At 35.1% G+C, this 16,378-nt stretch overlaps 1 protein-coding gene and 1 long non-coding RNA gene across 3 annotated transcripts; both read left to right on the top strand.

Annotated features, from left to right (window-relative positions):
• Positions 1-11,314: 11,314 nt before the first annotated feature.
• LOC109176515 lies at positions 11,315-11,541 on the top strand. Its single transcript, XR_002053391.1, has 2 exons — positions 11,315-11,425; positions 11,510-11,541. It is a non-coding gene; the product is annotated as an uncharacterized LOC109176515 (long non-coding RNA).
• A 2,039-nt stretch (positions 11,542-13,580) lies between these two features.
• Positions 13,581-15,772, top strand: LOC109176513 (GATA transcription factor 1). 2 transcript variants are annotated; one of them, XM_019325963.1, is made up of 2 exons: positions 13,581-13,918; positions 14,814-15,772. In XM_019325963.1, exons 1-2 carry the CDS (start codon positions 13,751-13,753, stop codon positions 15,471-15,473), a joined length of 828 nt encoding a protein of 275 aa, XP_019181508.1. In that variant the 5' UTR covers positions 13,581-13,750; the 3' UTR covers positions 15,474-15,772. The 2 variants fall into 2 exon arrangements, with proteins under 2 accessions (XP_019181508.1, XP_019181509.1); XM_019325964.1 differs by lacking the exon at positions 13,581-13,918 and adding an exon at positions 13,935-14,168.
• The last annotated feature ends 606 nt before the right edge of the window (positions 15,773-16,378 follow it).

Raw genomic sequence — 16,378 nt, forward strand, 5'->3', positions numbered from 1 at the left:
TGCAGGTAGGACTTATGGGAGTGCAGTGGTTGTAGGCATTCAACTACTACTGTTCACGGAGTTACAAACGTGGGCGGGCCCCACCAACATGCCAAATACAAACGTGGTTTCCTCCACCAAAAGTCCACATTTGGTCAACGCTTATAAAGGAGCCAAAATACAAGTTTATAAAATAATAATAAAATCTTCTCCCAAATAATAATATTCTGCAGCTGTCAAGCTTTGTTTGAACATTGTTCTATTTCTCTAAATATTGTCTATTGAACTGGTGAACTAAGTCCATATGTTAAAATACTTAGTAAAATCTAATTCTATTATTGGATTACATTTGAGAGAGCAGTTAACATGATTATTAAATGCATTAGTAATTTTTTTTTTTTTTAAGAATTTGATAATAGTGTATTAGTGATTGAATTTTTTTTTTTTTTTTGAAAGCAAAAAACGCAAAACTTCATTCATGAATATCTAGAAACAAAACAATAGCAGGAAAAGAGGAAGACACAACATGTCACTCAAAAACGTCAAAAAAGTCAGTCCCGATGGACCTTTGAATCGCACACACCACTTGCTGGACATTCATTATTTCAACCTCCACATCCTCTAGACACGTCTCCTGCAATTAACTAAGGGCCTCCCGAACATCCAACCGCTTCAGCATCACGAGCTGCCAATTAACACACCTCACATCATTACTAGTTTTTTTTTTTTTTTTTTTTTTTTTTTTTTTTTTAAACACACGTTTTTTCGCTGCTTTCTCATATGGAACCTAAGTCTCATATTATCTGCACGTTTACTTCATAAAATGAAAATAAAAAATAAGAATAGAATTTCAAAATGCTTTATACCTAACAAAAAGAATAGAACATCAATCCAATTGCACTGCTTTATTTTAAGAAACTGGAAAATAAGACATAATTAACTATATTTAAGCGTTTAATTGATTCTGATGAGTGATGGCATATGCCTAAATGGTCGAGGTATATGACAATCTGGTTCATGAAATTAACTTAGTCAAACTAATGTTAGAAAGACAATTAAGAGAGCAGTTACGCATAAATGGGATATATTTAAGGTCTGTGAGTTAATAAGTGCATGGGTTTTGTGTTTAATGTGCGTGAGGTTGTGCTTAATGTGCGTGGGTTTTGTACTTAATGTGCGTGAGTTTGTGTTTAATGTGAGACATTTTAAAATCTTAAGTGTGTGAGTTTTGTGCTCAAAGTGCTTTATTTTGTACTTAATGTGCTTGGTTTTTGTACTTAAAATGAGTTATTTGTGTTCTTAAGGTACTTTGTTTGTTGACTTAAGATGCGTGGTGATTTGTGTATTTAAGATGCGTCATGTTAATGATTAAGGTGCGTCCAACTGCACAACCGCACGGGAAGCCATCACCGCACTTGAATCCTTTCATATATATATAGAGAGAGCTGTGAATGAGATCGAAATATCGCATACATTAATCACATACATATAAATAATCTATAGAAAATAAAATTTTTAAAATTACCTTTTGAAACTTGAAGAAGAGTTTGAATATAAACCATATGCAAGTGGCGGAAGTGATGACAAGTGTATGATAGAGAAAAAGATAGCATAAATAAATTTTAGATTAAGGATGGTAAAATAGAAAATAATAAGCTTATTCCCACTCATTCACAGAAATAAGAATAGGCTTATTCTCAAGAATAGTATTGCATTTTAGACTTGTTTCGGAACCAAATTAAATTTGCCGTAAATGATAATCTTACAATTAAGAAAAATCAATCATGCAGCTTCAATCAGGCTATCATCGCAACAATTACATCATCCCATCAATCATGCGACTAATCATCACTTTCCAAAAATAAATTTTCCCATTTCTCAATTATTGTTGAATTACCATACATATCACCTCCTATTGAGCGTTCCTAGTGAGCGTATAACCATTAATGTGCAATTCAACTATCAACTTAGACTTTTAGTTGAGATGGAGCACATGTTTCAATTCGCACATATGAGGATTTCTACGTCACCTAGCGACTACAAATACAGAACCCACCGCACACGTGAGGGGGTGTGTTGAGCGTATAACCATTCTGGTCAAAGACAATGAAGACATGAACATCTAGATCGATCAACACCCTAGCTTCATCAATTTTTCATTACTCAAGCCATTTAACTCATATTTGAAAACTTCAATTTCTTGATGTGTAAATAATACAACTCACTACTAAAATCCCACTTTGTTTTTAGAACGATAACTAACCAATAATCCTTAAAAAGAGTATATGAGACATCTTTAATCCCGTACCATACTCAGACTAATCCATATTCGCACCGGACCGGCTCAATTAAGGGACAAAGTGCTAGTCAGTTTGATTTTTCCATACGAGAGTGGGTTTGAACTCCCGACCTCTCTTAAAGGATGAGAATGCACGAGCATTCACGCCAACCAAGCTGGTTATTTTTATCGAATTGTAAATGTCCATTGATTTGAATTTAAAATTAATAACAAGTTCACATGATGTGGATGTTGGATGATAAATATAATGAAAATCATAGTACTAAACAGTATAGTTTTAAAAGACGAATTAAATGGTCAAAAGTCATGTAGTTAAACGGTGTAATTGTGATTTTTCAAATGAGATGTCTCAGGTTTGAATCTCAGTGTTGGAGCATTGATTTTTTTTGTTTCAGTAGATTCTGAAATTAACGTAATATGAAACTAATTATTATTTTCTATTGTCTTTGGTCATGTACTTTTAATTTACTATATATAATGTCTTACCACCACTATAGTTCACTATTATTGTCACTTACTCAACATTTATATAATTATATTAAAAAAAAATGATTCGATTTGAAATGATCTTAAAAATTAACAATCCCATATATACCAAATCTTTCTTTTAAAATTGGCTCATACATTTATAAAATTTTCGTTATTTTAAAACTCTTAACTAATGTTAGTCACAAAGTAGGTGAACATTGGTGTAAAAATATCTTATAAAAAAATGTTATCTTAAATAAACTTTGTATGACGAAAATAGTGTATTGACAAATGACAATTGTGTTCTGGCCAACCAAAGTTGAAACCGGACAGCAACATGCGACAATCAATATGGGAGGGTTGGTTTACGTACTTTTCATGTTCACGCACTATGCTTCACTCACACTTTTTTTTTTTTTTTTAACAAAATAAATTCGTAATTACTATCTGTACTAATTTAGAAAATTTTGTTCATATATAATAACTTACAAATTATATAAAAAAAATTCAAAAAGAGTTAATTCCATTTATAGTCCTAAATTTATATGTGACAATTCATTTTTAGTTTTTTTTTTTCTCCTTTTTTTTTTTTTTTCAAAATATCACCCGTTGATCGTAGTATTATTGTTGTATACATGACTATTTTTGGTCCTCCATCAACAAAATAAGTTCCATATTTATTGTGACACTTGTATTTTATGGAATGTATTTTGGTCATGCCATTTTTGGTCTTCAATAATGATTTTTTTTAAATAAAAATAAAAAAAATAGCAGGTCAACCCACTTTGTATAAAAATGATCAAAATTAATGTTCTTATATTTTGCAACATTTCAACGATTTTGTTGACGGTTGACATAAAATGATCATGTTATAATAATACTAGCTAGGACCAAATGGATATATTCTGAAAAAGAATGACTAAAAGTGAATTCAAATCTATAAATCTAGAATAAAAAAATTAAATTAATTATGTAAAAAAAAATTATGTGTAATAAACTCCATTGAAAAACTATTATAGAGAATCCGCCATTCACTCTCCCCGTTTTGTCCTTTGATGTGATACTTCAAATTTTATGTGAACCTACGCCAACTCTATTCTTCTGTGCTGAATTGGGAAAAAATAAAATATATGTCATACATCAAACCAGGTAATAATTGGCAATTCGTGTAAATTGTATTTTTTTTTTAAATTTCAAATTTACGATAGAAACCTTTTTTTTTTTTTTTAATTAAATATATATGCTAAACTTTATTATTTATACTAGTTTGAGAGCATATATAACATTAACCTTGAGTATTCTGTATATATTAGAGGAAAGAATATCATCAAGAGAAAAATCATTAAAAAAAAGTAAAGCAAAAAAATCAATGAGCAGGGGTGAAAAAATATTTCAAAATAGGTAAAACTTTCGGACAATTATAGGTAAATAATTTATAACAAGTATATTTTCTTTTAAAAACTGAATGATAAAACACATTCCACATCAATAATCGCAAATTAGTAGGGATGTTTTTTGTGTTTTTTTTTTGTTTTTTTTTTTTTTTTTGTTTTTTTTAGTACTACTGATTTTGTTATAATGTAGTATCTGATCCGTTCATAATTAGTAAGAATGTTAATTGAGCTAGTTCACTTGATCCATCATGCTTATTGATTTTGAACCAATTCAATTGATTTTTTATCAAGTTGACATTTTTTGACCATAATCCTAAAACCTCAAGCTATCAAACTCAATTAAATTTTTTGACATTTTAAAATTAATAGTTTAAAATTTTATTTTTAACAAGCTAATTCATTTGCATTAATAATTATAAAATAAAAACGTTATTTAATCAATTTAAATTCGAACTAAAAAATATAATGTAGTAGCTATGGGCATTTATATAAAAAATTAATTTACATACACTTATAATATAATAATTATAATACGTTCTTATTTTTTATTATTTATTTTCATAAATAATAGCGTTTGTAATTAACTTATTGAAATATTATTTCGAAAGTTTATTTAAAAAGAAACAAAATACATTACTAAAGAGGAGTTAATGTATAGAATATCTTGTATATTTTGTTCCACGACACTGAAATGAATATTTGTTTAGGGACTTGAACTATCGGACTACCTTGCTTTGATTATTAGATCGATTTATCTATTTTTGACTAATTATGATGATTTTATCATATTTTTGAAATTATAATACTTAAATTTTTCGGTCTTATTAGGTCAACTGTATTAGTTTCACGCAAAAAATGACATTGCTCTTAATGATGTGCCATAAATCATTATTATGGTGCAATTGTGTACTAATGTTATGTATTTAACATATATTACTATTGGTCTGGCGACTTATTTTATTTAGAATTGACATTGATTTGCCTTAATGAATTAGACAAATTTGAACATAAAATTAAAAAAATTTAGATAGAGACAACCGTGGTTGTTTCGGCTTGGTGACATCACAATTCAGAATTATGGTTATCTTAGAAAAATTTAAAAATTATCCACACAGATTTATCTCAATAAGTCAGTAGGCAGTATTTGAAAGAAGAGATCAATGTTAACCTCTCAAAGTGAGGGGGGTTCCTTGTGCGCAGTGAGCACCGGTCTAGCCTCTGTGGTTCATGTTCAGTTGAGTTACCATGATTTACATCCTCCCAAATGCTCTGTCGGGTCGGGTGTGGAGGACCCTCAAGGTTGGGGTTGTCTGGAAGAAGAGATCAATGTTTGAACTTCGGCGGAAGTAGTGTAAGAATTATGCCCAAAATAAACAGATCATTTGTGCGCTGTCTGCTAAGCCATTGAATCATCGTGATTTACATCTTCCCAAATATTCTGTCGGATCGGAGTATGAGGATTCAACCTTTTGAGAGGAAAAAAAAATTAATTTTTTGTTTTAACGTAGTCATGACTGTGATTTTATCAAACAAAAGATACCCACAACTGATTGTATTCAATATTTTAATTTTTGATTGTTCAAAATTATTTAATTCATCAATTTAAGTCATTAATCAGTGTAAGATCAATAATAACATATTAAATAAATATTTTCATGAATGGTTTAGTGCAACCTTGAATGTTCTAGACACTAATAGAATTATGTTCGCAGCTATAATTTTATATCATATTTGAAGAGCACGAAATAGAGCTGTTTGAGATGCCTGCCTACCGATGCGAAGAAAATGCTTGCGACTCCTGCTGCCACGATGAAAGCATGGAGCCGTGTTCACCACCATACTGCTGTCCTTGGGTCATCCGAGCACAGTGCCGGTGCTGCCGCTGTTGCCGTCCTTGCGTCGTCCGAGCACAGCGCCGGTGTTGCCCCTGCCGCCATCCAGTTACTGCCTTCACCGTCATTGCCGTCCGGGCAGCCCCACGTCACAACAGCAAGGGCGAGGAAGTGCTATGTGGATGCTGGATATCTTCATGGAATGAACTCGGCTACGGTCGGAGCAGTCCTCCTCGACGCCGACGATCATTATATATCGGCATTCAGCGCTCCCCTTCCAAATCGTTTTTCCCCACTTATGACCGAGGTGTTTGCATGCAAGGAGGCCTTGTCATGACTAAGAGATTGTGGAGAACAGTCTATACAGCTTTACACGGATTGTCAGACGCTACAGTGCTACCTATCCGCACCAGACACTCCGTCTCGATCATATATCGATTATGCTATTGATGGTTGCAGAGCTTGCATATCTACTTTTAATTCCTGCTCAATTTTTTTTATACCTAGATTACATAATCTATTAGCGCACACTTTAGCCTCTATAGCTTTTGATCTTACTACGGCTATGTATTGGGACGTTGTCCCACCTGACTCTATTTCAGCTTTTCTATAAATACAACCACATTGGTTGACCTTCAAAAAAAATTATTAAATAAATAAAATAATTAATTTTAGGAATAGTTTTTTTTTTTTTTTAAACTATTGACGTTTATTAATTTTTGTCTTTAACTTTTAATTGGACCATAAATGGTCCATTAACTATTGATGATATAAATTAATCGTTATACCGTGCATCAGGGTGCACATAGCAATGTGCATCTCGCACCTCCGAAAATGACGTCGTTTTGTTAATTTCAGGTATAAAATTATGTGCATTCTATTATATAATTCTGTACATTTGAAACATGGGAATTTTAAGTTATAAAATTCTGTGTTTCCAAGTATAAAATTATGTGTTTTCAGGTATAAAATTATGTGCATTCTATTATATAATTCTGTACATTCGAAACATGAAGTTTTTTTAAAGAGTTAAGAGTTTATGTGTATTATGTTAAGAGTTTATGTATATTATGTATTATGTTAGATTATGTGTATTATCCTTCAAAAAAGATTATGTGTATTCAGTTATAAAATTCTGTGTATTCTATTATACAAGTTTGTCGAAACATGAATTTTTTCTTTTTTAAGGAGTTAACAGTATATACGCGAAAAGGTACAAAACGACATCGTTTTGGGCCAGGGCGCACCATGCATTGTGCGCACTGGTGCATGGTATAATTTGTCGATATTTATACCAAAGACCTTGTAGTCCACTGATATCACGTTGCTCCCTTATATGGGAGGTGTTGGGTTCGAGCATCGGTGAAGACGTAGTTTGTATGTTTGGGTATCACTTTCCCTTGTAATAAAAAAAAAAAAAAACTATTGATGATATTTATCAATTTTAATTTAAAGTATAAATTATTGATTAAGTATTGATTTTGTTTTAAATTTGGTCTTCCAATTAAACATTATTTAGTAAATATTAAATTTAAGGGTAATAATATAAAAAATTAGAGTTGATTCCATTTTTTGTCATAGATTTATAGGTGGCAGTTCACTTTCAGTCTTTTTTCTTTTTTTCCCTTTCTTTAGAACATCCTCATTTGGTCATAGTATTATTGTGACATGACCATTTTTTGTCATCTGTCAACAAAATCATTAAATACAATGACATTTGAATTTTTAAATACAAAGTGAGTTGACCCGATATATATATATATATATATATATATATATATATATATATATATATATATATATATATATATATATATATATATATTTGAAACAAATCATAATCGAAGACCTATATTTTACGAAACTTAAACAATTTTGTTGATTGAGAACAAAAAATGTTAAGTCACAATAATATTGGGACCAAAGAGGCAAAGATTAATATTTTTAAAAAGAGTAAATACCATCTATGGTCCCTCGAGTTTAGTGGCATCGCCATCAATGGTCCCTAACTTTCGTATTTACCGGGCGTCATCCTCCGAGTTGCCAAAAGTGGCCTACAAGGGTCCTTCCGTCACTTTGTCCCGTTTGAGACGTCAAAATGGAGGGCAAATTAGTCACTTCACATTATGCGAATGTTTTAATGCTTTTTACATTTATTTGGAGAAAAAACGTCCATCGTCCATCGATCCACCCTCAATTGATTCCCAAATTTCCAACTACCAAACCCTAAACAAAATCTCAGTCGAATTTAGCGGCGATTGCGAAGGATTCTTCATCGACGAAGTAGCAATTTGGAGGTCAGAATTCAAGGCGAGAAAAGGGCAGTCTTCAACGAGGTCATGGGTTCTCCACAACGACAGTCGAATGGTATGTGAACTAACTAAGTAGGGAGATCTTTGTGTTACGAAAACCTCGTATTGGTTGTTTTTATTACAAATTTGAGTATGTGAACTGCATTCGTTTAAAGTATAGTATTGGGCTTTGTTTATGGGACCATGGGGGCCCTGTCTAGGTGGTGGGAGACCATGAACTGCATATTTTGTTTAAAGTAGATTTTTTGTGTTTTTTTTTGGTTATTTATGTTCAAAGCACATATGCTGGCTTGAAATTGGGGACCACAGAGGGTTGAAAGCACATGGTAGTGTGTCCTTTTGTTCTAGAAATAATTGTGGATTTGTTGGCTTGAAATTGGGGACCACATAGGGTTTAAAGCACATATGTTGTGGCTGGGTTAAAAGTTAAATGATGTGTATTGCCTTTATGTGTATTATATTATGTGTAGGGACCACTTGTCTTGGGATAGTAAACCATTTGAAATCCACATTTCTGCCTGCTTATATAACAGTGTGTAATGAGCCTATTTGTGGCTACTTTGCTGTACAGGTAATGTTCCTGGTGGTGGTTTTGTGTTGAATTTAAGGCATGGTGGTAGGATAAATAAAAGTCATAAACCAAGTTATGTTGGAGGGCAGACTACTAGTTTCTCTAACATTGATGTGAATGAGTGGGGATTGTTCACACTTAGAGATAAGGTTAAGTGTTTGGGTTATGAAATAATAGATAGCATGAAGATGTTTGTGAATCAATCAAATGGGTTGATAGAGATAGTTTCAGATTGTGAAGTATGGGATTTAGTCAAAGAAATAGAGGTGCATAATGAAATAGAGATTTGGGTTGTGCATGAGGGTGATGTTGATGGTGATGAGGATGTTGAGGATGCTGAGGGTGTTGAGGATGCTGATCCTGAAAGTGAAGCTGAATGGGAAAGTGAGGAGGATGCTGAGTCAGATGAGAGTTCTGTGGATTCAGATGACATAGAGTTTGAGCAATTTGTTGATCCAACTGCTGAGTTTGGTGGGTTAGATGATGCTGGAACTGCTTTGGGAGTTCAAGTTAATGAAGATTTGGAGATAAAATTTTCAGATGAGGGGAGTGAGAAAGACAGTGATAATGAAGAGGCAAAAGAATATCAACTGCCAATGTTTAAAGGGAAAATTGAGATGGCAACACCTACATTCTGTCTTGGATTAACATTTGGTTCTAAGGCAGAATTTAAGGAGGCAATTTATAATTATGCAATGAATAAAGGAAAGGAAATTCTGTACATCAAAAATGATAAGGTTAGGTGCATTGTTGAGTGCAATGAAACTGAATGTCCTTTTAGGATTACACTAAGGAAACAAGCCTCAGAAAATGACTGGAGAATTACAGCAATCAATGACAAGCATGATGGCTGTTGTTGGAATAACATAAACTACATGGCTAACTCAACTACAATTGCAAAAAGGTGGAAGAATGAGGTTGCATCAAACTCCAACTGGACAGCTTCTGAATTCCTTAAAAAGGTGTCAACTACTGATGGAATCTCAATATCCAGAAGGCAAGCATGGAGGGCAATGAGGAAAGCAAGGGCTGCCATTTATGGTGAAGAAGAAAAATGCTTTAATAAGCTATGGAGTTACTGCTTGGAGATTGACAGGACAAATCCAGGAAGCAAATACCATGTGAAGTTGGGTGATAAACTAGATGATGGCAATAGAAGGTTCAAGAGATTTTACATGTGTTGGGAAGCATGTAGAATAGGCTATAAGTACTGTAGGCCTATTATTGGAGTGGATGGGTGTCATTTGAAGGGATTGCATGGGGGTCAGTTGCTGTTAGCTATTGGAGTGGATGGAAATGATAGTGTCTTTCCTCTTGCTTATGCACATGTAGAAGGAGAGAATAAGGAAAGTTGGATTTGGTTTTTAAAACATCTTAAGTCAGATCTTGCAATAACTCCAGCTGATGAACTGGAATTAACATTTATTTCAGGTATGTGAACTGGAATTAACATTCATATCTTATACAGTTAAAAGCTTACCATTGTTTTGCATTCAATTATTTCTAAGTGTTTACCTAACTGTTTGGCAGATAAGCAAAAGGGTTTACTCCCTACATTTGAGGAAGTTCTTCCAGCTGTGACTCACAGATTCTGTGTGAGACATTTACATGGGAATATGAAACTAGCTGGCTTCACTGGAAAGGCAATTAAAGATGGGTTATGGGATGCTGCTAGGGCCACAACAATTAACACCTTCACAGCTGCAATGAAGAAGATGAAGACCATTGACTCTAAGGCATATGAATGGCTTGTTGAAAAACACCCTTCAGAGTGGTCCAGGTCACATTTTAATACAAATGCGCATTGTGATATCTTGGTCAATAACATTTGTGAGTGTTATAATTCTGTTATATTAGATGCTAGAGAGAAGCCTTTAATTAGCTGCCTTGAAACATTGAGGAAGAAAATTATGCATAGGCTGTATCAGTGTAGGAAAGCGGCATGGAAATGGACTGGCCCTATATGCCCTAGGATTATGAAGAAAATAGCTCAGTATGAAAAACAAGCCAATGGGTATACAGTCATACAGAGTGATGACAACTTGTTTGAGACACGTGGGGTGATTTATAGTGAATTTGAGCAGCATGAAGTTGACTTGGGTAGAATGACATGTACTTGTAGGAGTTGGGACTTGACTGGTATTCCATGTAGACATGCTATAAGTGCCATTTGGATGAAGCATGGTAAGGGTCCAGTGAATGACTATGTCCACCAATGTTATTTCACACAAACATACTTGAAGGCCTATGGAGGAAGCATCAAGCCTATGGCAGGTCCTACTGAGTGGCCTGAAACTGATAGAAAGCCACCTCTTCCACCTGTATACACTGCCAAGCCAGGAAGACCCAAAAAAGCAAGAAAGAAGGGAATGGATGAGATATCCACATCTGGGAAAAAGAAGGGGGTTGCTGAGGTATCCAAATCTGAGAAAAAGAAGGCAGGTGATGAGGTCTCCAAAGATGGTATCCATTTGAAAAGAAGCCATGTGAAGATGCATTGTACCAAATGCAAGAAGGAAGGCCACAACAAAAGAAAATGCCCTGAAGATCCTGCTGTTAGGGAGAGATTGGTAAGTGTTATGGCTTATAACCTGTTTTAAATTTTCTTATAGCTTAAATTTAGTTGTGATCTAACTGTGATATTTCTGTCCTAGGCCAATCCAAAGAAAAGAGTTAGGGCAAAGGCAAACAAACCTACAAACAGTCAAGCTACAGAATCTGAAACTGCACAAGAAACAAAGAAAATGGTGGTTCCTACACTGCCTGATGCAACACTTGAAGATGAAGATGATAATTGGTTGGCAAACATTGATATTGATGCAGTGGTGTCTCAAGTGCTGCAAAACCAAACAATGCAACCACAAGTGGATGCTGAGGAAATACCAATTACTAGTCAGCCACCTACTGTTGGAGAAGAAGAAGATAGCCAACAAGTGACTCCACCAACAAAGAAGAAGCTGCAAGCCAATGCAACTCAATGGAGGAAATATAACACTCGTGGCAAGATGAAATCAAAATTCAAGAACACAAGTGATGATCCTATAAGCATTGATTAACAGTACTGTTTAAGTTATGTATTTTGGTAGCCAAAACTGCTGGATCAGTTAGACAAGACAGTTGTATGTTACTCTTTTTTGTATAGCAGTAACTTTGGCAGTTTAGTCTTATTTTGGCACAATTGAATATGACTTTGGCAGAAATGAAATGGTTGCTCAATTGGCTCAGTTTAGTCCTATTGGCTCAGTTTCTCTGGTTGCTCAGTTTAGTCCTATTCTGCTTATGTTATTGTTAAGGTTTCTTGACTAAACACACTCCAAACACACTTCAATATCATTGTTCTTACCTATACAGGCAACAAAGACAGTACAATAAGATGGTGCTTAACTAAACATACTTCAAACACATTGCATTAAATGGTCCAAATCAGGTTACATCATTAATTGCCTGGAAGCATTTTGACAACTGCCATCGATTGAGAACTACGTTTGCTAAACACATGAACTACGAATCCAATTGCAAAGATGATTACAATTGCGAATTTGCAACACTTATATTTCATAGACAAGACTGCATTTGTCTTAGTAGCAACTTCTAGCATAGCCTTTAACTTCTCCATCTCTTCTTTGTCTCTATTTATCCTCTTCAAAAGTCCGGGTATTATACTGATTGCCCGTGAACACATTGGAGGATCTGCCCAATCAAAGAAACCACAACCGTTGCCTCCCTAAAATCAAAAAAACAAAAAAAAAATACAAAATTGAATTTATAAAATTCAAATCTGGAAAAATGAAACTGAATTCAAAAATTTATAAATTCGATATTACAAATTCTAAGATTACCTGACCGGATTCAGAGCATTGCCAAAACCTCCTACCCGGATTGCGATCTGTCCAAGACGTTCGAAGCACCACTTGATTCCCGCACTCACACCCATGACTGTGTATGGAATCTCCAAAATTATATCTCCTCCTTGAAGTAGTTGAAGAAGATGACATTGTTGAAGAAGATGAAGAAGATGAAGAAGATTAGGGTTCTTGCTGAGGCTTATGATATCGTCGAACCTAAATGTAAAAAGCATTAAAACATTCGCATAATGTGAAGTGACTAATTTGCCCTCCATTTTGACGTCTCAAACGGGACAAAGTGACGGAAGGACCCTTGTAGGCCACTTTTGGCAACTCGGAGGATGACGCCCGGTAAATACGAAAGTTAGGGACCGTTGATGGCGATGCCACTAAACTCGAGGGACCATAGATGGTATTTACTCTTTTTAAAAAATAACTAAAAATGAATTATCACTTATAAACCTATGACGAAAGTAGAATTAACTCTAAAAATTGGTTTGTTATTGCTATATACAAATTGGGTTCATCACTAATGGAAATGTGAATAACCAAATTTTTTATATTATTACCTTTAAATTTAATATTTACTAAATTAATATTTAATTAGATAATCAAATTTGAAACAAAATCAATATTAAAAAAACTATGTATAGTCAAATTGTGAGTCGATAATAAAATTGATAAATTGGTAAGAAATAAATTTGACACATTCCAAAAAAAGTTATAATTACAATAAATATTTGTGCTATTCTCCATAAAGGGTAAAAAAGGGTGCTGGTACACACATAGGAAAGACTATGGGCAAAGTAGGAAAGAATTTCTCCGATAAGGAAAAAAATAAAAAAAAAATTGTCCACCCTGTTGCCGTCCTGCCCATTTTGATTCATAATAATACACCCTCGTTTCTCTCTCTCTCTCTCTCCTTAAAGAAAGAGAGAGGAAAGAGAAATAAACCTCTCTCTCTCTCTCTACACTCATATTTTCCCCCCCTCTCTCTCTATATCTCCGCAACCAAACCCAGACCAGTGCAGTATCTCTTCTCTTGCGGAAATGAAATTGGACGCGTGTTTCATGGTCGACGGCGATGACCTTCTGAACTTTACCTTGGACGACGGTGAAGGCGAGAAGGACGCGAACCACGCCGCCGCCATTGGCACTTCACCTGTCGTTTCGTCTTCCTTGGGGTCATCAAAATCCGTTAACCCTGATGACTTCCCTGTAAGTCTCGCTCCTTCCGATTTCTCCTTTTTCTGTGTGTTTGTGCCTGCTACTCTCCGCGTTTTGGCTTGACTCGGACGAGTCCGGTGGGGTTCGCCCGGTTGTGTGGTCGGAATAGGCGTGACTCGGAGACGAGGTGAGTCGACTCGGACGAGTTGACCCGTACGGTCACCACACGAGGCGGCCGAGTCAGAGCTCTCTGTCCCATTTCTGCACGCGAGTGTCATTTTCTGTAAATAAACTTTGAATGGTGGGCATTTGAAAATTGAATTATTTTTTTTTGTGTTTGACCGTTTTGTCCCTGGAACCCTAAACGTTACTGTAAGAAGCATGGACTTGCGGAACTAGACAAAACGGAAATGGGGGCAGTTTTGAAAAAAAATAATATTTTTGGGGCAGTTTTGAAAACTTTTTAAAGGCGAGATTATTGTTGGGTCCCTCGGTTATCACGATATCTGAGCTGTATAAATTAATGCCCTTATCTGTTCCAACGCTCACATGCGGTGCATTTTCCGTGCGCAGAAATGACACTTTTGCCCCTTTTTAACGGCTTCCCCAATTTGTCCAATTTCATAAATCCCCACCTGGGAATTTCCAACTCAAATTTCAAACTTTGTGAATTGTGAATTAGATTCCCAAATTTGCTTAATCCCCAATTTATTATTATTATTAATTAATTAATTAATTAATTAATTTCCAAGAAAATGAGAGATATTACAATTAAACTTTTGGGGAATTCAAGGAATGAATTGATTAAATGTTGGTGTTTGGTGTGAATTCATCTATGAAATATTGAAATGCACCCATCCTAAAAGATTGTTTTTTTAGTGGAATTCAAATGAAGGAAGATATACTGATATAGTGCTTTGTACTGAGATGGGTTATGTTTTTCCAGGAAGATATGGAGGAAGAACTGGAGTGGTTGTCAAACAAGGATGCATTCCCGGGTGTTGAGACATGTTTTGGCATTTTTGGGGAAAACCCGTTATTCGATCACAAGAGCCCGGTGTCTGTTTTGGAGAATAGCAGTAGTACCAGCAATAGTAATAGCAATAGCAATAGCGGTGGCAATGGTATGATCAGCTGCTATGACAGCCTGCGAGTGCCGGTTAACTATCCTACGCGCCCGAGGAGCAAGAACAGGAAAAGACGGGAAACTGGTATTGGGTACTTGCCCCTCAGGAACTGCCTGTGGGTCAACCATGTGAAAAACAAGAACCATAGGCAACAGTCGTCATTCAAAGCGCTACCAGCAACTGCTGCGGGGGAGACTCCTACCATAGGAAGGAGGTGCCAGCATTGCGGGGTTGATAAGACTCCACAATGGCGGGCTGGTCCCATGGGGCCAAAGACGTTGTGTAATGCTTGTGGGGTGCGGTACAAGTCTGGTAGGCTCCTGCCAGAGTATCGCCCCGCGAATAGCCCTACCTTTTCGGCTGCAGTGCATTCCAATTCTCACAGAAAGGTTTTGGAGATGAGGCGGCAAAAGGTAGGAGGAAAGGATGGAATCCCGAGTAATGAAGCCTGTGGATATAGGGTAGCTAGTGGTGAGTAGTTTACAGCATCTTGTGGAACAATTTTTTTTTTTTTTTTTAAAGTCCAGTCAGGTTAAGTCTTAGGGATTGTTGTAATGGCCTAGATGGTTAGGGGATCATAGTTGCTTTGTTTCAATCATAATCTACTTAGGGAATTTTGAACTTAGTTGTGATTGGGTCATGATTAGAACAGAATTCCAAAAAGAAGTTTTCCTAACATAGGAGTTTTTATGGTTTTCTCATTTACTATACTATATGTCCAAATTTCATGTGCCTATTTCAAGTGGTGAAATTTTGAAAGGATGGATTTGGTTTGAGATATGATGTGAAAGATGGTCCTTTTTGTGAGTGCATTTTGTTGTGGCTGTCCAATAAGCTAGCTAGCTGTTTGCCACATCTCATCTTTTTCATTTTAATCCTCCAATTCTTGTATTGCTTTAGTTTTAGTTGTGGTTCTTATGCTTCATATATTGCTTATAATCTTTAACTTTGGACTTTTCTTTTTTCCTTTTTACTATAATATGTGCCTTTTAGCCACCTTTGTGCTGATTTTGCATTTTTGCCTAACAATCTCAGTTGCTGCCTCTGTTAACCATTACCTATTATTGTACTGGACTTTCAGGCTATGGTAAGAACATGTTCAAGATGTATGATTGGTTTGGATGAAGTAGGTGCAATTCTTGCTGTTTATAGGTCCTAGGGTCTCACATGTGTGAGACCGTCTGACGGGTCTCAATTCGTGAGACGGATTAAATCTTTGATTAATGAGTTGGATCTTTGACCTTATTAATCACATATCTGACCCGTCTCATGGATTAAGACTTGTGAGACGGTCTTACACAAGTTTTTGTCTTAAAATTCTTAAAAGGTTTTAGCTGCTAATTCTTACTCATCATTTTGTCACTATATGGATAAATAATTTTGT

Source organism: Ipomoea nil, unplaced genomic scaffold (genome assembly GCF_001879475.1).
Source record: "Ipomoea nil cultivar Tokyo-kokei standard unplaced genomic scaffold, Asagao_1.1 scaffold0706, whole genome shotgun sequence".
Taxonomy (NCBI): Eukaryota; Viridiplantae; Streptophyta; class Magnoliopsida; order Solanales; family Convolvulaceae; genus Ipomoea; species Ipomoea nil.